A 25,659-nucleotide genomic window follows, 5' to 3' on the forward strand; every position below is an offset into this window, starting at 1 on the left:
AGTTAGAAACTAATGCTGATACCATTTGAAATACTGAATTCCAAGCTTTCAGACTGGATATGGATCTTAAGCCTATATCATACTTAGAGTGACTAGTTTTGCATTTCACATTTTTTAATTTTTTTTAAAGAGTGGTGATCCAGTAATGAATATAACAAGTTGTGGACTTCAAACTAGAGTAATTGTCATGGTTAAGTACTGAAAGCTGACTACTTTTGATTCATACACGGAGTTAACATTAAAAAAGTAAAAAAAGATTATCAAGTACACTGGTGTCCAGATTTGTTCAACCTGGAACCTAGTGGAAAAGTAAGGGGTGCCTGAAATCCACATCTGTGTCTAATAAGGAAAATGCCAGGACACAAACACTACAGTTGTGGTGTAAACATACCGTATCCAAACAGCCACAAGCAACTGGAGAAGATGACACTGATCACAGCACAATGTACATTAAGATCTTGTATTACATTTTCCCACTGGTTGCCAGCAAGCTGCTGTGATCAAGACAGAGCAGTATATTTTGAAATAGTGCAGACCAAACACAAAGCCTGCAGAGACTGTGCTCTGAGTACCTCTGGTGTAGACAGGACAGTTTAATGTAGACAATATTCTTTTGTTTATTTACACTATACTAATCATCTTTTTTAAGAAGACTATACCAACATTTAATTGTAGGCAAATTATTGTACAAGTATAATGTGAACAATCACAAGGCTATAAACTCTAAATGTGGCTGAGTGAGCACTAAACTGGGAGACCTGAATTCTATTCCTGGCTCTGCCACTGGCCTGCTGGTTGACCAGGGGCAAGCCACTTCACCTCCCTACAGTTTCCCCATCTGTAAAATGGGAATAATGACATTTAGATCCCAATAGATAAAAGGAGGTATTGATGAAAATCACAGCAAAAGAGCTAGGTATTATTACTATATTTAATTTGAAATTTTAGGGGGAAAAAAAATTTTTTTTTTTTGGTTCAACTTCCACTTATGTATAAAAAACAACAATTAGAATTAAGGCAAACAATAATTAGAGATTAGTTTGAAGATGGCAGTCATGTTTAAAAGGGAAAAATAAAATATACTAGAGCAGGTCTACGCACTAGTTATTTGTATGGTAATCTTTCCATAAATAATATCTAATATTTTAAATTTTTAATGAATTTTAGAAAGATTTCTATTTTACAGTTTTCTATCGCACTTTTCACCATAATATCTATTTTCATGGAACAATTTTTTTTAAAATGAGGAATCCTGTTAAAAATGTGTATTTAATTTCTAAGAAATAAATCTGTATTCTCTTAACACTGACATTATCCTTAGCCACAAAAAAGATTATTTCATTTCAACATCTGACTTTACACTGGCGATAAATTTTTTTTGGTGAAATGTAGATGTTGACTAGGTCAAAATAATAAAATGTACAGACTGCTAGGGTTCAGTAATTTTTTACTTACACATCCACAAGTAGTACATAATCTTTACTGTCTTCTGGAATTCTACAGGAATGTCTACAGAAAAATCCTGGTAGAAACAAGGACCCACTGGAAAATTCCCAGGCAGAGGTGGCCAATTATTTTTCCTGCCTGCAAGTCAAAAAAAACCAATAGTTTATAATACAATTTTATTATTTTCTTCTCTCTGCATATTAGAAAGAGATTTGCCTATTAAATTTGAACTGCTTTGTTCTCAAATTGTCTTACATATAGGATTCCTGCAGACCTATTAATAACTTGAACTAAAAAAAAGAGAGACTAACAATCTGCACTATGAAGATGTCAAACAGCAGAGCTAACTGAAAATGGAATGCAGCTGAACCAAGGAAAGAACAGGGTCTTCACTGGTCTGTGCAAAAGACTGTACAGGTGACAGAAGGATCTCATGAAACAACAAGAAAAAAGAAAAGTTCCCCAACTACTTCACATAAAAGAAGCAGGTACAAGCAGAACAGAAGCCCTCAAAATTCCCTGGATCTACAACTTAAGTGTACATGCCCCCTTCTGTGGTCCATGCTCAGCAGGGTCCTGTAGAAGGTTGGCAAATGAAAAGCATCCTCCGTACTCATAGCATCAGATTGATTGAGATGGTTGTGGTACCTGGATTTGGTAAACAAGTCCCTGTGTCTTTCTCTCAGACTCCCATTAATTCTAGATCTGTGAACAAAAGGTCCAGTACTTCATGTGGATCTAGCATAGTTTGTGGTCTTAACTTTGCTGAATAAAGCAGGGTGGATGAAAATCAATAATTTGTTATTTTTCTTTTAAAAGATTTTTTAAATGTAAAACATTTTTTATTTCAATTATATACATTTTTCTTTTTAAAAATAAATTTAAAATTAAATTGAAATTATGACAGCCTATCCAATTTACTATAATCTATTAAAACATTTAAATTAAATAAAAAATAATATTCAAGGAATACATGTCTGCTGTCAAGGTTTTAGTGACAGTAAAACCACTGAATTGGTAGAAGTCACTGATTGGCTAAGTACATGAACCAAATTTCTGCTGATGTGCTAAACCAGCTTTTGACAGCAACAATCCCTTCTGCAGGTTCAGAGATAATATTTTCTTCTTTTCAGCAAACTCAACTAGTTCCATCCAATGACTAGTTCATTAAAATTGGGAGTTGAAAAAATAGAAAAGCTTGTTTTCCCTTTTCAATCTATGAATAAAAATGAGGTATGAGAGGCTGAGATCTATTAATTTTAAAAACATGAATGACATGGAGACCAGAAACAATCAAGTCAATCCTTCCTTTTTTGCTTTTGTATCTGGAATATTTAAGGTAGTTTTATTTAACCATTAAAAACTATTTTAAAATACTGTTTTTGTGGATTTTTAATTGAATTCCAATTTCCATCCAAATGCAGCTTGACAAAAACATCACATGTAAAACATTAATCATGTAGTAAATAGGACATGCATCATTCACCATTTTCTAACACAATAAAATGTAAAAATTAAGAATCTGAGTAAGTATGTTAAGCTACATAACTGCTTAAATAAATATGTTTAGAATAGATATAGTGTATCTTCCTGATTAGGAAAGAAGTACCACCAAATTTAGCGTAGAGGCTACAGTTAGTTGCAAATTAACATATTTTAATAGTTATACCAACCAATAACAATCTATCATTCTTTAGGGAAATAACTAAAAAATGCAAAACAAGATTCAAATCAATGCTTCAGATTAAAGATTCACGTTAGCTGATTTAAATCATGATTCAAATCAATCCACTCGCTAAGTGCATAAGCCTGAAGAAGAGGGGCTTATAAAGTAAAGCAATCTCTCTTGTGGCGCAGTCAAGAAAGCAATACACATCAAAGGCCGACCACTCTAAGGTTTGGAGAACCTTTATGAACTTGTGTGATGAAATGAGGATACTTCTCATCAAAGACATGGCACAGTCATCCTGGATTTCCTGCAAACTGGTCTAGTCATGGGCTAGAGCAGTGTTTCTCGCATGCGACCACCAGTGGCTTTGTGTGTGGCCTTGACAGCCTCCCAAGCATAGGTGGAGATTTGAGGGTGAGGGGGAGAAGAGGAAGCAATGGCCCCTCCCTGTAGCTCCCAGCTGTTGCTCCTGAATAGCTGTTACCAAGAGCAGTGGGATGCACCACCTCGATGTTTGCTCTGGCACCGGCAGCAGGGATGGGCACCCTGCACCACACAGCCCTCTCGGCGGCTCCAGGCACCGCCTCTCGAGACATGAGGCCAGTGAGCACAGTGCTGGAGATGACTCTTATCACTGGAGGCGGCTGTGGTGTTCAGTCGCTGGACTGCTCCCCTGGCAGTTCCCCTCCACCCATACGGTCAGGGCACAGGGAGCCCGGGACTCCGCAGGTGGATTTTTTTTTTTTAAATGGTTTTTTCCTCAAAAAGCATTCTATCTAAAGTTAGTTTTAATTAAGATACATTATAACTCAAAGATCTCTCATCATGGGATAGGGATTATAAATTCTAGAAGATACCACCAGAGATGCTTAGCTTTGAAGTTCTCAAACTGTAGATTTGTGTCTCCAGAGACAACATGCTTGTTAACAGCAACAATGTTTTTAAACAAAACACACAACACAACATAATATAATATGAGAAGAGAAACAGACCTCAACCCAACTGTCCCTCTGCAAATGCGTGTATGCAGAGTGAATCCCTTACCTCTCTCTAAAAGTGCAAAGTTTCAAAAAGCTCAATGAATAGAAGATTGTTGGGGGCAGAATAGATCTGGATATGGAGAAGTCTGGAGATAAATGTGAGAAGGGAGGGACAGGTAGTAGAAACAAAAGTGAAACTGTTCGAGCAGCATATTCCAGAAATCTTGAGATCTTTCTGAGTGTAGCCTTCATTGATTTGAGATCTACCATACCATTCTCTCACTAGAAGGGAAAACCTATAATGGCAGCAGGCCGTAAAAGAGACCCAGTTTGGGAATATTTGAATGAAGTTCCTCTGCCTGTAGGTCAGACAGGCATGCGTGCAAAATGCAAAACAGTGCAACAAAGAAATGCAAGGCCTGGTTGCCCGAATGAAACAACATCATGAGAAGTGTTCCTTCTCAGGAGGAAACTGAGTTGAAGATGATGAAAGGAACATGCCTGAACATGCAGGATCTTCAGGTTGGTAAACTTTTTTATTTCATAATTCTTTCTTAAGGACTGCCTCTCTTCCTTCTGGACTATTCTTGAATTCTTAAGTTTGAGCAAAAAATATAGTTGTTACTCTATGGTACTGTCATTTTAGATGCAGTTGTGATAAAAAATAAATAGCTGAAATAGGCAGATCTCCCTTTTACCATTTCACCTTTAAAGTAGTACCGAGCGTCAGTGAATGCAATGAGTAATACTAAATGAGCAGTATGATAATTAAATAACTGCATTGACTTATTTTGTTTATGAGAATCCATCCTCAACATACAGGATTCTGAAGACTATCCACCTTCAAGATCACCATCATTTTCTATAGTTTCAGAGTTATCTGCCAATGATAGTGTTTCAGTCACATGATGTATGTCACATAGCCACAGTATATCACCTGTAGCAAAAAAAGAAACAACCATAGATAAGTTTGTGATAAGAACCAGCAGATTACAAAAAGGTAATGGATGAAAAAATTGTCCGGTTTGTTTATGCAACAAACTCTCCTTTCCGTATGATTGAGAACCCACACTTCATTAACACAGTCATTAAGACCAGGATACGATCCACCCAATAGAGCAGATGTTGCAGGCAAATTACTGGGTAAAGCGTATGAAAGAGAAATTGAGCAGCGTGCAAAAGGTCTAGAGGGTAAAATTGTTAACTCGAGTCTTGATGGGTGGAGCGATGTCCACAATGATCCTGTTGTATGTGCTTGTGTGACAGAAGAAAGGAATGTCTTCCTTACAGAAACAATTGATACATCAGGAAATGCACACGCACAGAATACTTAAAAGAAGTAGCAGTGAAAGCTATAACAAACTATGGAGAAAAAAATCAAATGTCTAGTATGCAGCTTGGTCACAGACAATGCTGAAAATGTATCCAAGATGAGAAGAAATTATTTAGAAGAGAGTCCCAAGCTAATATCATAGGGTTGCCGTGCTCGTTTGATGCACCTCTTAGCTAAAGACTTCAGAATTAAAGGCTAATGTTGTTGAAATTGCAAAATACTTCCGTAACCACCACTTTGCAGCAGTTGCTCTGAAAAAAGTGGGAGGAACCAAGCTAACTCTCCCACAAGACGTGCAATGGAACTCAGTAGTGGACTGTTTTGAGCACTATATCAAGAACTGGTCTAATCTGATGACAGTTTGTGAACAAAATCATGAAAAAATAGATGGCACGGTCACAGCCAAAGTTCTCAACATTGGGCTTAAGAGAAGTGTTGAACACATGCTGAGTACCCTGAAGCCTATTTCTGTAGCCTTGAACAATTTGCAGGTTTTGTTTTATTGCTGACGCTGCTGAAATTTGGAAGAAACTGAGTGAGATCTTAAAAAGAGAAATATGCAATGACAGAGATAAATTACAAACATTAAAAAAAACGAATGGGACAAGTACTATCTCCAGCTCATTTTCTTGCAAATATTTTCAATACTCGATACCAGGGTCAAACCTTAACTGCTGAAGAAGAGGAGCTGGCTATGACATGGACATCCAGCAATCATCCCTCCATCATGGCAACTATAATAAACTTCAGCGTTAAGGGTGAACCATTCAAGAAATATATGTTTGCTGATGATGTTTTAAAGAAAGTCACACCAGTGAACTGGTGGAAATCACTTAAGCACTGGGATTCAGAGACTGTTGAAGTGATAATCTCACTTTTAACAGCAATAGCTTCTTCTGCCGGTGTAGAAAGAATATTTTCTTCCTTTGGACTAATTCATTCCAAACTGAGAAATCATTTGGGACCTGAAAAAGCAGGAAAGCTTGTTTTTCTTTTCCAGATTATGAACAAACCAGAAAATGAAGGTGAAGATGACTGAGGTAGCTGCAGAAGTCAATAATTTTAAGTTTCTCATGTTCACCTGGCTCACATAGTTGATTTAATTTTGGGGCTTTTTTTAAATATTTCAATTAACTATTTTAGTTAAACAATTTTAACTAAAACAAACCTGATTTTAAAAAACTTGAATGTTTAACTAAATTCAGCAAAGAGTCCTGTGGCACCCTATAGACTAGCAGACGTATTGGAGAATAAGCTTTCGTGGCATCCGACGAAGTTGGTATTCACCCATGAAAGCTTATGCTCCAATGTGTCTGTTAGTCTATAAGCTGCCACAGGACTTGCTGCTGCTTTTACAGATCCAGACTAACACGGCTACCCCTCTGATACTTAACTAAATTCAAAAATTCATATGCTTGTTTTGTTAAATTATAATATGTTTGCTGTTGAAGAAAAAAATCCCGAATACATAAAGTTGTTGTTTTAGTTAAATAAAACAATTTAAATGTCTGTCTGGTGATGTTCTCCTCCTAATACAGCAATGGCAAGAAAATCCTCCAAATATTAATGATTAACCTGTTGAACTGGAGATAGTTCACCTCCCAATGACTTCATAAATATCTGCTTTGATTACCTTTGGTAAAAGAAATAACCAATCATTCATTTTCTGATATAGCTGTAAAATTAATCTGAAAAGTTTTCAAAATAAATCACTTAAAAATGTATAGTGTGTACCTTCTAAAAATGAAACCTACATCTATCTGAGCTGTGAAGAATATGTATTAAGGTTATAACAACCAAAAAGAATGCACATTTATGTAGAGATCCATGATTAAATAGTCTTCCTGCTTTCAGAAGACAGAAAGGAGCAACACTTGGATACAGAAACTACAGAACCCAAACCACCAAAAAAAGAAAATCAGCTGTCTGCTGGTGGCTTCCGACTCAGATGATGAAAATGAACATGAGTCGGTCCGCTCTCCTTTGGATCATTGTCAAGCAGAACCCATCATCAGCATGGACACATGTTCCCTGGAATGGTGGTTGAAGCATGAAGGTACATATGAATCTTTAGCGCATCTGGCACGTAAATATCTTACAGCGCCAGCTACAACAGTGCCATGTGAACGCCTGTTCTCACTTTTGGGTGACACTGTAAACAAGAAGCGAGCAGCATTATCTCCTGCAAATTGTAACCAAACTTGTTTGTCTGAGCAATTGGCTGAAGTAGGACTGAGTGGACTTACAGGCTCTAAAATTTTACATTGATTTATTTTTGAACGTAGGGTTTTTTTGTTTTTTTTTTTTTTTTTACATAATTTCACATTTGTAAGTTCAACTTTCATGACAAAGATTGCACTAGTGTTGGATCATATTAAAGAAGTTCTGTATTAAAATCACAAATGAGTTTGATTCCCCATAGTTTAAATTCCAGGGTATTACTAATTAAGAGGTCTCTTGGTTTTTGGTACTGTTTCTCTCCCTCTATGTGTGAAACTTGCAAGCTGCTAATTGTGTTAGTACATTCTAAGACAGAGTCTGTTCTCAAAGCAATTCACAGAGAGAGAGAGACTCAAAGCAATACTCTAACAACAGAAACAACACCCAGAGACTCCCCGCCCTTTTGTTGTATTAACAATTGTGATTAAAATAGAGATGGAGGATGTATGTGGATGGATGCTTGGTGTGGATAATAACTGAATGATCAGGGAGGTGCCAGCCTAAGAATCCAGTGTCCATCGGCTGAAGAAGGCATAAAGTGGAAATAACCAGAGGACCCCCCGGAGGGCAGACTGGAATCCACCCAACAGCCTCAAGAATGGGAGAACCAAAGAACAAGATAATATCTTGGAGCCGTCAGGAATGTGCTATCTGCTGCTTGATTCAGCAACAGCATGATGAAGCAATTCCCATAGACTGGCATAGGAAGAAATTCCTATAAAAATAGACTCTAAAAAGTGAGAACTTTGGGGTCTGATTCTGCAAACCAACTTCCAGGAGCATCAGATGAGCATCTGACAAGGCCCTGCTCCCTCCTCATGTCCACGCCACCTGGCCAGTGGCTTGGCATGAGTAACTCTAAGGCTGGTAACTATGATAACAACCTTGCAGAACGTGTGCGTGTGTGCGTGTGTATGGAATGTTATAACTATAACTAACTGCTTACTATGATTCTTTCTGTATTCACAATAAATGTGGTATTTTGCCTTTTTCCCTTTAATAAGATCCTGCTGGTTTTTATTTTATTGGTACAACACTAGAATACTTGTATTTGGTGAACTGAAAAATACGTCTTGTTTTTTACAGTGCAAGTACTTGTAATCAAAAATAAATATAAAGTGAGCACTGTATACTTTGTATTGTGTTGTAACTGAAATCAATATATTTGAAAATGCAGAAAACATCCAAAAATATTTAAATAAATGGTATTCTATTATTGTTTAATTGCACGATTCATTTTTTTAATCGCTTGACAGCTTTATAAATTACAATGATTTGCATAAAGAAAAGGAGTACTTGTGGCACCTTAGGCATGTGCATATATGCAATACGTATGTTTTTCCTAAAGTTAATTAAGTATTTTAGGAAAAATTCTCAAAGCAGCAGCACCAGCAAGAGCTGGTGGCCACACATTGAGGCCACCAAAAAATTTATTGAGAGAACCCCTGGGCTAGAGTCTCAGTTCCATTAGAGTTCAGGCTGCAGCAGCTCTGGTGCTCAGAGGTTCAAACAAACAGTTTCAATAGCATGTTACCCTAATCAGAGGTGCCAACTTTCTAATGTGCCAGGGGGAGGAGGGGCTGCTTCTCCTGGTTCTGCCCCCACTCCAGCCCTTCCCCTAAGGCCCCAACCCCGCCCTGCATCTTCCTGCCCCCTCTCCCGAGCATGCCCTACTCTTGCTCCCCCCCAGCGCCTCCTACACACTGCAGAAAAGCTGACTGTGGCAGACAGGAGACACTGGTGGGTAGATGCTCATCAGTGGGGCCGTCAGCAGGTGGGCAGCACTGGGGGGATGGGGAGGACCTAATCGAGCATGGGGGCTGCCAGTGGGTGCTCAGCACCCGCCACTTTTTTCCCCATGCATGCTCCAGCCCCGGAGCACCCACAGAATCAGCGTCTATGACCCTAATGTTTCCAGATTCCTGAAGGCTATAGATAAGCTGAGACTGGCAAATAGTTTACCCGATTTCCACAGGGACTTGAAACTTTATCATTAGTTATAATCTGTATTACTAGAACACCTAGTCATGGACCAGGACCCAACTGTGCTTGGTGCTGTACAAAATGGGGAAAAAGACAGTCCCTGCCCCAAGGAGCTTACAATCTAAGTATGCGTCAAAAGAAAAACAGATTGATACAGACAAATAGATGGAGTACAAGGAAACAATGAGACTGTTGAGGTGAGCATAACAGGCATGCCAGCAGCCTAACCATTTTCAAGTTTTTTGTAGGAGTCACAGCACAAGGAGAGTTTTGAGGAGGGATATGAAGTAGGATAATGAGGTAGCTCAGGGAGTGCCTCCTAAGTACCTGAGGAAGCACGAGAGAAAACAAAAAGGTGCTTGTTTGAAAATATAATAACTGGGCAACAGAGTCTGACCTCATGGTATGCGTCGACCCCTCAGTACAAATTAGAGATGATGGGCAGAGCGGAGATTGACCATGTGTACACTCTGTACCTCAAAGCACCATCCTAAATCACCCATATTCACCACTGTCATATAATTATGGTATGTTCTGTACAAAGTATGCCTTATGAGGTATCATTTTAAAGTCTTGATCTGTTGAACATTAATATCCTGTTGGATTGTCTGTGCTATCATCATATCTGCAGTTATCGAGTTTTGCTATGTGCGTGTTACTGAAATATGTTGAGAGTTTGGGAACACCCACAACCAGCAGGGATTAGCCAGACATGCTGATGGCCCATTAAAGGGGAATCCACTTGCCTAGCAGCCATCCCAGAAGACTTCTCAGAGAGACAGAGCACACAGACAATGGAGACTGCTTGATCAATGGGGTTGGATTCCCACATCACAAGCAAGACATCTTTCCAGCAAACTGAAAGAAATTATAAAGAGGGAAAGTGACATCATGACTTGGCCTTACTCCCCCCACAACTCAGCCCCAGGAAGAAACATCTGGAGGACAAAGACTTTGAACTGAGGAGGGTGGTCCCGCGCTGAAAGGGGGTCCTGGGCTGTGTATTGAGGAACTATACCATCTGTTAGGATGAGACAGATTCAAACCCTGCTTGATTCAAATCCTGTTCCGTTTATAGAATTTAGACTGCAAATTTGTTTTATTTCTTAGGTAACCAACTTTGATCTCTATGCCTGCTACTTACAATCACTTAAAATTTATCTTTCTGCAGTTAATAAATCTGTTTTATATTTTACTTTACTGTGTGTTTTGGTTGAGGTGCTTGGGAAATCTCAGTTTACAAAGGCTAGTGTGTGTCCCCTCTGCATTGAGGGAGGCACGGATTGGATAATAAACTTACACTGGTCAGACTTCTGATCAGGGCAAGATAGTATAGTTCCGGGGTGCAAGGTTTGTTAGCTGCGGGGGAATTGGCTGGAGCCTCTCTATTGTTGGTCCATGAGTGGCTGGCAAAGCATTCATGTAATCAGTTGGGTATTACTCCTGAGAAAATTCTACACCCGGGTTGGGGTGGGGAGAGATATGGACTACAGAATTCATACCTTCCACAGATTTCTTGGCTCCCCCACAGAAAAATGGGGGAGCCAAGAAATCTGTCAGGAACACCCCCCCCTTGCATGGCAGCCTGGGCACATCTGCTGGGAGCAGCGGGGGGGAGGGATAGGCTGGCTGGCTGTCCATCTGTGGAAGATGTTAAGGGGGTGGGGCTGGGCGCCTGCCTGTGTGCAAATGAGTGAGAGAGACTCATTCTGTCCCTCTTGTAGCTGTTGCTGCATCCTGGGTTTGGAAGCATAGAGCTGTGTGAAACAAACTCTGTCCCTGAGGCAGAGCAGAAATATAACAACTGAACAGGCAAGCTGCTAATGTTCCCATTGTTAGTTAACTGTTCCCATTCTTAGTCAATTAAGGCTCCTTTACCTTGCCAAAGTGGTGTAAAGGAGCCTGATTGTAAATGACAGCAACGGAATCCTCAGATAGCAAGGTCAATGTGATTTCTCGCTTTTTTTCCCTGTGCCAGAGAGGCACAATGCAGTTAGAATACAGCTCAGGATCTATTTTACTTATCCGTTTAAAAAAAATGCAGGGCAATGATGAGCAAAACTGTATGACTTTCATGTGTGAAAGTCTGAGCAATTTAAAGCGACAGTCTACATTACAGAACACCAAACACCAAAATAAAAGTAATATGATTTAAATGAAAATCCAGGATTATGACTGGAATGCAGGGTCTTGATTACCAAGTATTTGTAACTTAACTTTCATGTGTTTAGGACAAGGGTTGGCAGCCAGTGGCACACGAGCTGATTTTTAGTGGCACTCTGCTGCCAGCCGGGGTCCCGGCCGCCAGCCCAGCTCAGCCCGCCGCTGGTCTGGGGTTCTGTCTGCCAGCCCCTGCCAGCCAGGGTCCCAGCCACCAGCCTCGCTCAGCCCGCTGCCGACCCAGGATTCCATCCGTCCAGGCTGGCAACGGGATGAGTGGGGCTGCTGGCTGGAACCCCAGATTGGCAGCGCGGGCGACAGATGGAACCCCAGACCAGTAGCGGGCTGAGTGGGGCTGGCAGCTGGGACCCCGGCTGGCAGTAGCCGGTGAACGGAACCCCAGACCGGCAGCTGGCTGAGCGGCTCAGTGCGCTGCCGGTATGGAGTTCCGTCGGGGGGGCCCTGTAAATGTAAAATTTATTACTGGCATGCAAAACCTTAAATTAATGAAGACTTGGCAAGCCACTTCTCAAAGGCTGCTGACCCCTGGTTTAGGAAATGCTGAACATTTATTGTGATTTTTTTTTTCCTGAATGGTAGTTTAAATAAATTACCAAAATAAGTGAAACTGGTGTGATTACACTGCATTATTTTGACAAATAAAATATGCAACATTTAGCAAAATTTTGGATTTTTTGCCGCAAAATTCCCCCCAGGAGTACGGTGTATCCCTGCCTGTGGAGGTCTGTGTAATTCAGTATCTGCCAAAGGTTTGTGGCTTAGCCACAGCATCACAGTGTAAGAGGCGTTCTGCCGTCCCACAGTCCAGGTTGCACCCCGGGAACCCCATCACACTGTGTAGGGCCTTGAAAGTGAATCTAAACAGCTTATGGTTGATACACTAGGAATGGGGAGCTAGTGAGGGATTCAAAGAGAGATGAGATAAGTCAAAGCTACAGGTTAAGAAAATGATCTTTGCATCAACATTCTGGACTGATATGAGTGGGGAAAAATGCATTTGTCAAGGCCAAAGAGGATCTTAGTAACTGAGGGTGCAAGATGCTGAGAGCTTAGATGAGAGTTTTACCCACATGCATTGATAAGAAAAGCTGTATCTTAGAGATATTGTGCAGAAAAAATCAGCAAGGTTTTGATATAGCCTAAATGCGAGGAGCTAAAGAGACATCCAAGTCAAAGATGACGCCCAGTCTGCAGGTCTGAGTAACAGGCAGAATGATAGCGTTGTCCACAGCGATCAAAAAAGGAGATAGTGGTGAGGGCTTGGGTATATGAGAGAAGATTGGAAGCTCTGTTTTAGCCAAGTTTAGCTTAAGCTGACAACTCGACATCCCCAAAGAGTTGTCAAAAAAGACAGACCGAGACTTTAGTTTGGATAGAAAGAGAGCTATATAGATATTCAGGCCTGTCTGTAAAAGCCTATACTCTAAGAATTTAGGTGTATTCCTATCACTTGGCTAGTTATAGAGGTATAAAAGAAAGAATCAAAATCACTGTCTGCCAGTGTAAGGGCCTTCTCTTACTGCGACAGTCTGAGGCCCTGTTCTTAGGCTGAGATCTCTGGCTAAGCAACAGAGGCAGCCATAAGCTGGGAAGTGTACGGTCACATCCTCACATTCCAACCTAGTCACATTGGGCTATTGGGCTGTTAGGAATACAATCCTGTCCTGATAATGCCTATCACCTCCAGAGAAAGGGAAGCGCCTAGAAGATTTCAGAGTAACAGCCCTGTTAGTCTGTATTTGCAAAAAGAAAAAGAATACTTGTGGCACCTTAGAGACTAAGGAATTTAATTAATTAAATTAATTAATAAAATTGATCAGTCTCTAAGGTGCCACAAGTATTCCTTTTCTTTTTGCCTAGAAGATGTAAAAGGAAACTTAGTTTGATAGCATCCTGTCTGGCAAGAACTCACTTATCAATAACTGGGATGTGAAATCCTCATTTCTGTGTTTGTTCTAACACTGTAGTCCCCATTTCCCCATTGTTTGTCTGTATAATCTCTGTCTGGTTCTGTGATTGTTTCTGTCTGCTGTACAATTAATTTTGCTGGGTGTCAACTAATTAAGGTGGTGGGATGTAATTGGTTAAATAATCATATTACAATATGTTAGGATTGGTTAGTTAAATTTCAGTAAAATGATTGGTTAAGGTATAGCTAAGCAGAACTCAAGTTTTACTATATAGTCTGCAGTCAATCAGGAAGTGAGTGAGTGAGTGGGTGGGTGGGTGGGGGAAATGGGATCAGGGAATGGGGGTGGGGAAATTGGAATCATGTTTGGCTAAGGGCAGGAATGGGAACAGGGACACAAGTGTAAGGCTCTGTGGTGTCAGAGCTGGGAAGGGGGACACTAAGGAAGGAAACTGGAATCATGCATGCTGAAAGTTCACCCCAATAAACATCGAATTGTTTGCACCTTTGGATTTTGGGTATTGTTGCTCTCTGTTCATGCGAGAAGGACCAGGGAAGTAAGTGGGTGAAGGAATAAGCCTGCTAACACGAGACCTGAGAGTAGTTAGCACAGACATCGTAGTTAAATTTGTGTTTGTGCGCTTTCTGAAGCTGCCCAGAGATCAGGCACAGAGGAAAAAGTGAAGGGGACAAGGACAGAGTCCTATGGAACCCTTACAGAAAGTTGGTGGGAAGATGAGAACCCTCCGAAGGATAATTAGAGAGATAAGGAAGAAAACCAAGAAAGGAAAGGATCACAGAAACCAAGGGAGGACAAGATTTCAAGAAGAGCATGGTTGACTGTGGTGAAGGCAACTGACAAGTCAAGGAGGATGGAAATGAGTACTGCTTCTGAGTGTTAGCTAAGAGAAGGTCATTAGACACTTTGGTGAGAGTGGTTTCAGAGCAATGCAAGGGGAAGAGGCTGGATTGGAAAGGGTCTAGAATGGAATTGGAGAAGAGAAACTCCAGGCAGTGACTGTAGAGTGCGCATTCAACATGCTTAGAGACGAAAGCAAGCAGGGAGAGGGGTGTTAGTTGGAAAGGCAAAGGAGGTCAAGGAGTTGAATGGCTCCTCCTCCTTTTAAACTCCAAGGTTTTACCTGTGATTTCTATCCGTAAATTCTGTTTTTACTAGCAGTATGTTTAGTGAGAAGAGGAAAGTTGCAAAGTTTTCCTGGAAACCCACTTCTGTATAATTTTTCACCATTATAAGATCACACTGTTGGCTCTGCTAGAATCCTGGCCCAAGACACCGACTGCCTTTCACCTGAACCTAGAAATCATCCTACCCACGTTTGGCCCCACCTCCAAGACTCTGACAGAGAAGGCTACATTATCTAGAAGTACACAGAGCCCTACAGATTTACACAGGAAGGAAGGCATAGTTTGGGTAGTCTCAGAGACTCCAATCCCGCACCAGAATTTAAAAGTCAAGTTGTCTCTGAATTCATCACCTCTAGAGGGATTAGAGAACTGATTAACTTCCTGTTGCAACATAAATCTCTAATCAACAGAATCTTTTAAATCTCACCTTTCCTGTTCAGTAACATCATTATGTGCAGAAAGAGGGAGAAACTTTTTGAACACAGATATACAAGCCTAGCTAATAGGCTTCTGCCGACACCTTTGGCAAGCATTACAGAATAGGACTGCTATTGTGACCTTTTGCAGAAGGTGATGCAAATTATAATCACCCATAGTTAAAAAAGCAAAACAAACAAACACATATCACACAACCTACTTTGGAAAGTCCCAAGCATCGGTACAAACGACCTAAGACCAGGGGAAATATTTTCTAATTAATTTTCTTACTTTGAAATAATCTATACCAATTCAGACCCTTATTCTGTAAAATTAGGTGCCTGCCTCTCTCGTTACTGAAAGTTTTAATGCAGAGTCACTGACATGTTCAGATTTCTCATAATTACTCAAATTTTAATGACTACTAAATAATAATGTCTGAATTTTTTTTTTTTATTTGGTATAGCTTTCAAAATAGTCAGCTGAGGACTGCAAGATGACTAGAGGGCATACAAGAGGGTCTGACATCCCACAAGAGGTTTCAGTCTCCGTCTTCTGGTTGGAAAGACCTATTATCCAAGATCCTGTCTTGACGGGTAAGATTGCATTTTTCAATTAAGTTACCTTAGCTAATACATGTTCGCTTCCCCAAGGCTAAAACAAGGCCAGCTAACAGAGCTTCAAATGTGTTCACCTGCATCTTAATTGCGCTTTTCAGTATCGTTAAGCTAAATCCAGTGATCTTTACACACTGACAAACACATACCCAATATGTTCATCAAAATATACTCCACGCATCTGGACTAGTACAGAAGAGATTAGGAAAGAAAATTAACAGGTAAGGAAAATTTCTCCTTCACTTGTGTCACATAATTCCCAATCTGCCATGCTTCTCATACCCAAATGATAAAACCTAACCTTTCCCCTTTTGATCCTTAGGGACTAATCTTTTTTCTTTCCAGTGATCCAAAAGAAGCCTTCAGATTCCTCATATTTCTCAGAACCCTTGGTGCTCACTGCTGCAACATAAGAGAGGCATAGTAAGAAACAACAGGTTCCAGGCATCCTGAAGCATGTCTGGGATCTCAAAGTTCCCTGTTCCTTAAGATGCAGTAGAAAGGAATAAGACTGTTCCTAAGGACTAGAAAAGACAAGTGGAGGGAATAGGGCATGTCAGACCATCAATAAAATTTTATCTGTGAAGAGGATGAAAGGTAATAGGTGGAGGGGAAATTCTGAAAAACTGCATACAAACTAATGAATAAAGAAAACAATCGCGAGGTGGAGCGGGGGAGGGGATAGACGATGACAAGCAGAAAAAAGAGACTAGATTATCCAAAAAAGTAAAGACGACTATAAAAGGAAAATTTATTTGCAATTATTTTTCTTTATTAAAAAAATAGCAGATCCCCAACTCCTGGGTCCTTGATTCCAACAAATGACTAACAGGAAATTCCCCAAATATTTGAATTCTCAAGTCACTAAGCCAGCTGAGCCAACTGAGTTTGTACAGTGGCCTGTTGTGCTCCCAAATGACAGTTTATTTTCTGAGCACTTGGAAAATCCTGCCAGACAAATGCTAAGGGCCCAGAACAGGTGCAAGAATCATACCTTATGCAGAAAAAATAAACTCACACAAATTCAAGATTGTGTATTTGTTGTTTTTCTCTTGTTTCGGCCTGAACTTTTTCTTTTAAAGCAGACCATCCCCACATCTGAACTTTCCAGCACAATGTCCAGTTTACACCTTGCCATTTTTATACCATACTCCTCAGTAGCAGGTTTCTGCAATTAAAAATTTGCAGTAGAAACACTAATTTTGCTGCACTTCACACTTACTAAAAAGCAAAAACGAAATACAAGTGAACTGATAGTGAAATTTAGCAACGAGGGATATAGTGCAGGACTCAGTCACCTTAACCAAAAACAAAAAAAAACAAAAAAAAAAAACAAGCTTTTGTCTGATTTTTTTAACCCCTTATTGTTACAATTAACACTCAAGATTATTATAAATTAAAAAAAAAATCAGTGCAAAAAGTTTAAAAAAAAGTTCCTTTTTTTCAGTTTGCATACTCTTCACATTGATAACATATCATCAGTTTTACTGTGTCAGCTCTTCATGGAAGGAAACACAACTACCTCTGTGTTTGTACAGTAACTAGCATAATGAGATCCTCATCAGGGACTATGGGCACTACCAGTAATTGATAATGATCAGAACATTTCGTTTATTTGTGTGGATCTCCCAACCCAGCAAAATAGGATAGGAAAAATATCAAAGATAGGAAAGTTATTGTACCATGACAAATATTGGCAGAAAAGGAATCAGGCAGGTGTAGTACATGAGACTACTTTTAATTACAGTTTTTAAAATTTGAACTGTTTCAAGTAGTTAATGTTACTTTAATTTAAACCAAGAATAAAAACCAATAGTTAATACAGTAAAGTACCGATTCAACAAAACCTTGTTACACGTTTACACTACAGAAGTTCACAAACTACCTCAAAAACTAAGTGTGAGATTTTTTTTTATGCAGTCTTCTGAAAGGCATAGATTCCTTTTCCTGAATGAGACCCTAAAAACAAATACTTCAGACCTTTGTTTTAAACAGGCAAGCAGAAAACAGAAGTTCAGAGTTTTAAAACTTAAATCTCTATTAAAAAGAATTAAGATCGTGATGCATACCACCCTGTCGATTGAGATTCTGCATTTCCCTTTCTCTGCGATCTAGTTCTGCTGCTTTTCTTTCTAGTTCTTCTTGGCGCTTAAGTAGCTCAGCCTGGGCCAATGCATGCTCCTGAGGAAAAACAAGCACCGTTAGATATCAACAAATGCACAAACTTGGAATTTTTGTTCTTTTGTGTATGTTCTTCAATTATGTTGCATTCTCAGTCATGAATCAAGATAAACCTCCTATTTTAATTAATTAATGCAACAACTTATACCTAATTACAGCACTTGTTTCTGTAAAGCATAGCGCTGATTACAGAAAGTAATGCTGCTTTACAAAATTAACATTGGCCTAAAAAAAGTACTTTTATATGCAATTAGAATTTCTTTTGCGGTTATACACAAACCTTTGCTACTTGTGTGTAAGCAGGAGGTTCCTCTGTTGGTTTCATTATAGCTGGCTGTGTACTGGGCACAGGTGTATTAGGCATTTTCACATTTCCTGGTGGAGGCTAAGAAAAAGTGAAAATTATAAGAAGACACTTTCACAAACAGATACTTTATACTATGGAAGACTAAGATTATCTACTGTACTTTTTTTTTTTTTTATAGAGACATAATAGATAAACAAAAATTCTGTGGTAAGCTGCCTGCAGTAACGCTGATCTTTAGGAAAAAATAATTCCTTCTTCTATGATAAAATATTATTTATACAGTACACTGCTTGCCAGAGATGCAACACAGCATTTTATAAATAATTGTAAGTAGCACAACGCAGGAGTTTAAATTGATTCAAATATGAACTGGGGTAAGTGAAATGTAAGTTATGGGAAGCCCAGGAATTAGAAATGACCTATTTATATCATAAACAGAAATCTCTAGGACTTTTCCTAGCACAGACTTGTCACCTATTGAATAATTAGTAAAGGTAATATACCCTCCTATTCAATTTTTCAAATCTGAAGATAATTGTTCAGTGTTCATAGTCTATTGTTTAATATCTCCATTAATACTTGCTTTCACAACTTACGAATTTCAGGCATTATAAGCACTTTTCAATTATCTGCATGAAGGACTGGTTACAGTTTATTTCTAATGGTTACAAAATAAGCTTTTTTGGTTGTGTTATTTCTCTCTGACTAATTTCAATATCCCTCCCTCTTCCTCTTTATGCACCACAGAAACAATGCCTTCATATTCTCCCAGATTTCTGATGAAGATAGGACTTGAACTGACACTAGCTGGATAGGTTAAGGTCAAAGGACTACAGTTTATCCTTTGGAGCTATCCAACAGCAGTCAAACTTTTAATGCTGGGAAACTTTTGGCTCCTCTTTCTACATATGTGCAGTTTAAATCCTTTTTACAACAGAACCTCTGAGTTGAACACCAGAATTACGAACTGACCAGTCAATCATACACATTATTTGGAACTGGAAGTACAAAATCAGGCAGTAGCAGAGACAAAAAGAAAAAACAAATACAGTACGGTACTATGTTAAACTACTAAAAAAATAAAGGGAAAGCAGCATTTTTCTTCTACATCGTAAAATTTCAAAGCTGTGTTAAGTCAACGGTCAGTTGTAAACTTTTAAAAGAACCACCAAAATGTTTTGTTCAGAGTTACAAACAACGTCCATTCCCGAGGTGTTCATAACTCTGAGGTTCTACTGTAGTTCATGAGCCTTAGGAACATTAGGCTTGAGCCTACCTAGAGACACAAATTATCTTGAACACCATTTTCAATTGTGCTCCCCAAAAGAGCTAGTGGGTGCCATGTACTCTCTGGGAGTAACCCTCAAGCAAGTGAGCCTCCTGTCCCAGGATCAGAGTCATGGTTTGACCCCAGGTCTGGGAAAAGCAACATTAAGAAATATAAAACAGCCATACTGGGTCAGATCAAGTTTAGATGGTCCATCTAGCCTAGTATCCTGTCCGACAGTAGCAAACACCAGATTATTCAGGGGAATGAACCGGGCAATTATCAGGTGTTCCATCCTCTGTCCTCCAGTCCCAGCATCTGGCAGTCAGTGGCTTAGGGACACCCAAAGAATGGGGTTGCATCCCTAACCATCTTGGATAATAGCTATTGATGAACCTATCCTCCATTAACTTATCTAAACATTTTTTGAACACAGTTTATACTTTTGGCCTTCACAACATCCCCTGGCAATGAGTTCCATAAGTTGACTGTGTGTTGTGTGAAGAAGTACAACTTCCTTTTGTTTGTTTTATACCTGCTGCCTATTAATTTCATTGGGTTATCTGTTTTTTGTATTATCTGAAAGGGTGAATATGGAAGTGTTATTTACACTCTCCACACCATTCATGATCTTATAGACCTTTAACATAGCCCCCTCCATCCCCCCAGTCACCCTTTTTCCCCCAAGATGAACAGTCCCAGTTTTACTAATCTATCCTCATATGGAAGCTGTTCCATACCTCTAATCATTTTTGCTGACCTTCTCTCTACCTTTTTCAATTCTAATATATCTTTTTTGAGATGAGGCAACCAGAACTCCATGCAGTATTCAAGATATGGGCATACAATGGTTTTATATAGTGGCATTAGGATATTTTCTGTTTAATCTATCCCTTTCCTACTGGTTCCTCATATTGTTAGCTTTTTTGACTGCTGTCACACATTGAGCAGATGTTTTCGGAGAACTAGCCACTAGGACCCCAACATCTGTTTCTTGAGTGGAAAGAGCTAATTTAGACCCCATCATTCGTAGGAATAGTTGGGATTATGGTTTCCAATATACATTACTTTGCATTTATCAACACTTCTAAACTGTCAACTTTCAGAAAAAGCTAATACCCAACTCTTTTCATCAGTATCTCAAAGAACTATAGAAAGGGAGGTCAGTATTATTATCCCTATTTTGCATATGGGGAAGCTGATGCACAAAAAAGTGAAATGACTTGCCCAAGATCACCCAGCAGGCTAACAGAAGAAATTGGTTTAGAACCCAGGTCTCCCTCATCCCAATCCATGCTCGATGCACTAGACGAAACTGCCTTTCCTTAGACTCCACAATAGTGCCCTTTTGAGTCCAAACCCTAATTCTGAATCCTAACTCATATCCATTCTGGTGCCCAAAATTCAAGAAGGCTGTTAATAAATTGGAGGGGGTTCAGAGAAGAACATGCCTTCTAGTGATAGAGAGCTCAATCCTTTTATCTTAACAGAGAAGGCTAAGGGTGACTCGATTACAGTCTGTAAGAATCTGCATGGAGAACAAATAATGGGCTATTCAAACTAGCAGAGAAAGGTATAACACAATCCAAATCGCTGGAAGTTGAAGCTAGACAAATTCAGACAGGAAATAAGGTGTACATTTTTGTCAGGGAGCATACCTAACCATTGGAACAATTTACCAAGGGTTGTGGGAAATACTCCATCCATGACAATTCCTAAATCAAGACTGAATGTTTTTCTGAAAAATATGGTCTAGGAATTATCCTGGGGAAGTTCTATGGCCTGTGTTATACCAGAGGTCAGATTAGACGATCACAATGGTTCCTTCTGGCCTTGGTATCTATGAACCTTCTATGGATCATATCTGAGTACAGTAACACAGAGAACTAGAAAAAACTCAGATATTTCTCTTTGATCTCTCCTCACTGAGTTCACTCCCTTACTATATGAAGTTTGAGATTATGTGTAGTAAAATATTAAAATAAAACTAAACAGTCAATATCTTAATCTGATAATTGAACGTTACAAAGGACTCAACTCATGGGATCCATGAGGTATATTAAGTATTAAAGCTTGTTTGCAAGCACTGATTAAAAATAACCTTGTGTAAACACTCCAAGAACAACTGACATCTTTTCTTGCCACTTCCTGTATAAATTAGCACATAAGAAATCAATTCTCCCTCTAGTTTACCAGAACTCCTGAACATATCTCTAAATAGACTTTACACTTACATTCAAATTAAACTACTCTGAACACATTCCTATTCTTTAACTGAAGCAGGTCACCTGGCCTAAGAGAGTGGCTAGAGTGTCTACTTTACTCTGTTGGCATGACAAATTATACAAATGTTATCAAAATATACAGAAGGGAAGCCTCAAGAATATGTGATTGGAAGGCACAGTCTGACCAAGATTGTTATTATTTGTATTACATTAACACCTGAAAGCCAAACAAAGATCAAAGCATCCCTGTGTGCATAGTACCCATTCATAAAACAACTCCTGCCACAGTTTATAACTGAAATATCTAGTCTAGACGGGGCTTCTGTTTGCATGGTACTTTATGGACCCTAGTCAACAGCTCTAGTTTAAGGTCACTAATTCTAGTCTTGGCAAGGCTGCAATAACTGTGCACATTTTGTTATGAGGTAATATGCTAGTACAATATGGCTGAGCAGGTATCTTTAAGAATACAGCTTGTGGCTTTTAATTGTTCTTCTCTTATCTTGTATATTTGGTGTTCAAACATCTACTATCTTGATCATTGTTCAGTTTAGGAAGAGGATATCGGCTTTACTGGACAGAAGGTTATTGTCAACATGAGCTATTTATTTAACATCATTTGCAGAAGAAACCGATAATCTTTACTTGTTAGGGAAGGGATGTTCAAGGAGACAACGTAGAGGGAAAGGATAAGGAAGGGCTAGATCTGTTCTAGAGTCATTGTTGCTGAAGTGTGTGTATGTGTGTGCGTGCACAAAGTATTTGTTTGCAGAACTGTACATTTATCTCCTCTCGGGTTTTCATACCAGTTAATAAGAGAAACAGTTCATAACTGAACAAAACCAAGAAAAACTGGCTTTTTCCCCCCAAGACCATCTAGAATGCTCCAACAGCATTTGTCCAAAGACACAGTAAGACACACAACCACTCATTCAAACAATGAAAACCCACAGGAGCAACATACACAGGCTCCAGATGGCAAACTCAGGCAACAGCAAAGGCATCAGTTTTGAAAACAAAAAGTGGGCATATGAACACAAAACCACTGAGGTTCATTGAGTAAAGTAGCAGAGTATTCCCCATCTGTCAGACTGTGTACCTGAACCTCCATCCTAGGCATCTATTAGTTTTGTTAACTAAGTTTTCATTTATATTTTATTTGGATTGGAGTTTTTAAAAAAGAAATTTACTAGCCGCTTCTAGATTCATTGACTATCATGTAATCTCTATGATTAACGTCATATGACAGGGCCAAAAGTCTTACCAAAAAATATATCACATTTTTATCACAGGCATCTATTAAGCATTTAATTTTACAGTTATTTAGTGGAAGTCCTGAAGCTGGGAAAGATTTAAGCTTGCTTGTTAGGCATAGCTTGAAAAGGGTAGGGCTAAAAAAAATGCCTGTTTTATTCTTTTATGCCAAGCAGATCGAAGTAATTTAATAGAGCTAACTGAACTTTTAATTTTTTTTAAAAAAAAGTGGCCCTTTTTTTCCTAAATGAAAGTTTTCATGAGAAAGTCTTTGGTTAAGAACTCACAGCTTATTTTTGTTTAAAAAATGCTGAAACTAGAAAGTGTCTGCCAAAAATGTACAATTTCTTTTTCCAAAAATCTTTACAATCTAAACTGGTCTAATTGATGTAGGGCTTAAGGGAAAACCAGAGCCCAGGACATAGCAAAGAGGCTTCCTGGAAAAGTAGTGGCAGACTGAGGGACAGAAGAAGAGAAGACTCCCCCTGAATGTAAAACTGGCTCTTTTATTCCCCCACCTCCTTTCTTAAATCTAAAGTGAAATCCTGATCCTAATTAAGTCAATCAGCTTATCCCAACCGAAAGTGCCACTGTGGCATCTTTCACCACTAACCAGAAATTAAGAAATCTTTCTAAACAGAAAACAGTCAGATTTTTAATTGAAATTTCCTGGGACTTGATTAAGTAAGTACATCTGTGGTTATAGACCGTCATAATAGCCATACAAGAGACATTTCTTCATAGCTTCCTATTATAATAAAGCTGAGCATGTTGGTTACTTGCCTTTAGCAAGAAAGCCTGTCAAAGAAAACGTCCCTCCAAATAAATGCTGCTTTTGCACTTTAGGTATAATGTCCGTATAAGAATTTGTTTTAAATAAAGTATTCATAAACATCAACATCTCATTGACCCTAAAATGAACAACTGTGCTAACATCGGTGACTAAACTCATACTTTCCCTCTCCCTTAGCACCACCACCCACCACAAAAAAAAGGACACTACTCTAATTTTGTTATGTGACTGGCATCTAGGATGAGGCCTATCTGGATTCTTTGGATATAAGCTCTCACGTGCCCAATTAAGGGCTATTATGTTTAGCTCCTCCCTTCAATAGAACAGATTCAGAAATTAAAGTGCATTTTATAATCATACAAGTTAACAACAACAGCATAGCTATAGCTCCAGAATTCTCAAAGAGGAATAATATGAGGAAACTACAGATAGCTAGATTCATTTTGCATATTTCCTGTACTAATCTATGTGGACCTGCAGTAAGACTGCTATTCCAGTTCTCGAACACACACTACCAAAACTGTCTGATAGAAAGACAAGATAGATGAATATCAACCACAGAATAAGATGTCAAATTTATTTTATTTACAATTTAAGTCAGATTTTAACCTAGGACTGAAAGATTAGTGCACAAAGTCATTATACCACAGAATTTTTCCTTTAAATAGTATTTTAAACTTGCTGTTTTTTGTCATGACAATTTGTATAATATTGATTTTAAATTTCAGCAATATCGAGCAGTTTTGTGCAGCCACACTGACATACATGCGCACGCACTGATTCTTTCCAGGTAATTTTTGAATAGCCATGGTAAGACAAACTAGCAACAAGTCACATGCTTAAGTCCCACTGAAGTCCACCCACATGACAAATCCACATGTTGTTTAGGGCCTAACTTTATTTATATATCTTCTCTTTTCCCTCATTAGTCCTTCACATTCCTAAGAGTGAAACTTCCAAACTTTCTGTAAAACAGTTTTCCAAAGAACTCTCAAAAAAAAATATAAGAGCATATTAAAGAAATAAACTAATGTGCTTACTGTTCTGGAATCTGAGAAAGGATTGTACTCGTCTAATCCCGGTGGAACATTTCTTGTCACTTGTGTAACCGAAGGATCCTAGAAAAGAAAAGTTATGTAAAAGGTGTACATACATACTAAAACTAGTGACAATGCCTAAACAAAGAGTCAAGACTTTCATCATGTTAAGTTTTGTTAGCAGCAGACAACCACTTTCCAGGTCATATACTTTTTGAGCCACAACCATGCCCTCACATCAGCTTTCATATAAATTGCTCTGCTATACATTTCATGAGCTGACAATATTAAAGACATTACTTAGAAAAAAAGATAAGGAGAGCCTGACTCTTAGTTCGGTTTTACTTAGGATCTTTCCCCAACATATATCTTGTGGTCCAAGTGTTCCATTCATTTCAGTAGAAAGATAATCAGACTTACAGAATACCACAAAAGGGTACTGATGTATATTTCTTCTCTAGATAAATATCCATTTTATATAGGTAATAAAACCTATGCATCCAGGATAAGACAACTGCATTGATGTATTAGTAAGAGCTAACTGAATGGACACACACACTGCAAATTTAGCCTGAAATTTACAATTTTGTAACAATATACTTTATCAAATTTAACCAACAGAGGTGTTTCTACACTTTTTTTAGTTCATTGCTCAATCTGAGAGAAATGAGTAACGTAAACAAGAAAAGTGAAT

At 38.8% G+C, this 25,659-nt stretch overlaps 1 protein-coding gene across 4 annotated transcripts in view; it reads right to left on the reverse strand.

The window, feature by feature from the left end:
- The window catches only part of SCAMP1 (secretory carrier membrane protein 1), a 131,155-nt gene that overhangs the window by 29,692 nt on the left and 75,804 nt on the right, over positions 1-25,659 (reverse strand). For 3 of the 4 annotated variants that reach the window (XM_077817002.1, XM_077817000.1, XM_077817004.1), the window contains 4 exons: positions 24,969-25,046; positions 18,363-18,467; positions 17,971-18,082; positions 1,456-1,584 (listed from right to left, as the gene is read on the reverse strand). In XM_077817002.1, the coding sequence (XP_077673128.1) occupies positions 1,456-1,584; positions 17,971-18,082; positions 18,363-18,446 (325 nt within the window). In that variant the 5' untranslated portion in view covers positions 18,447-18,467; positions 24,969-25,046. The remainder of the gene's footprint in view (positions 1-1,455; positions 1,585-17,970; positions 18,083-18,362; positions 18,468-24,968; positions 25,047-25,659) is intronic. The other variant, XM_077817001.1, reaches the window with a different exon arrangement.

The sequence above is a fragment of the Eretmochelys imbricata genome, chromosome 5, assembly GCF_965152235.1.
Source record: "Eretmochelys imbricata isolate rEreImb1 chromosome 5, rEreImb1.hap1, whole genome shotgun sequence".
Taxonomy (NCBI): Eukaryota; Metazoa; Chordata; order Testudines; family Cheloniidae; genus Eretmochelys; species Eretmochelys imbricata.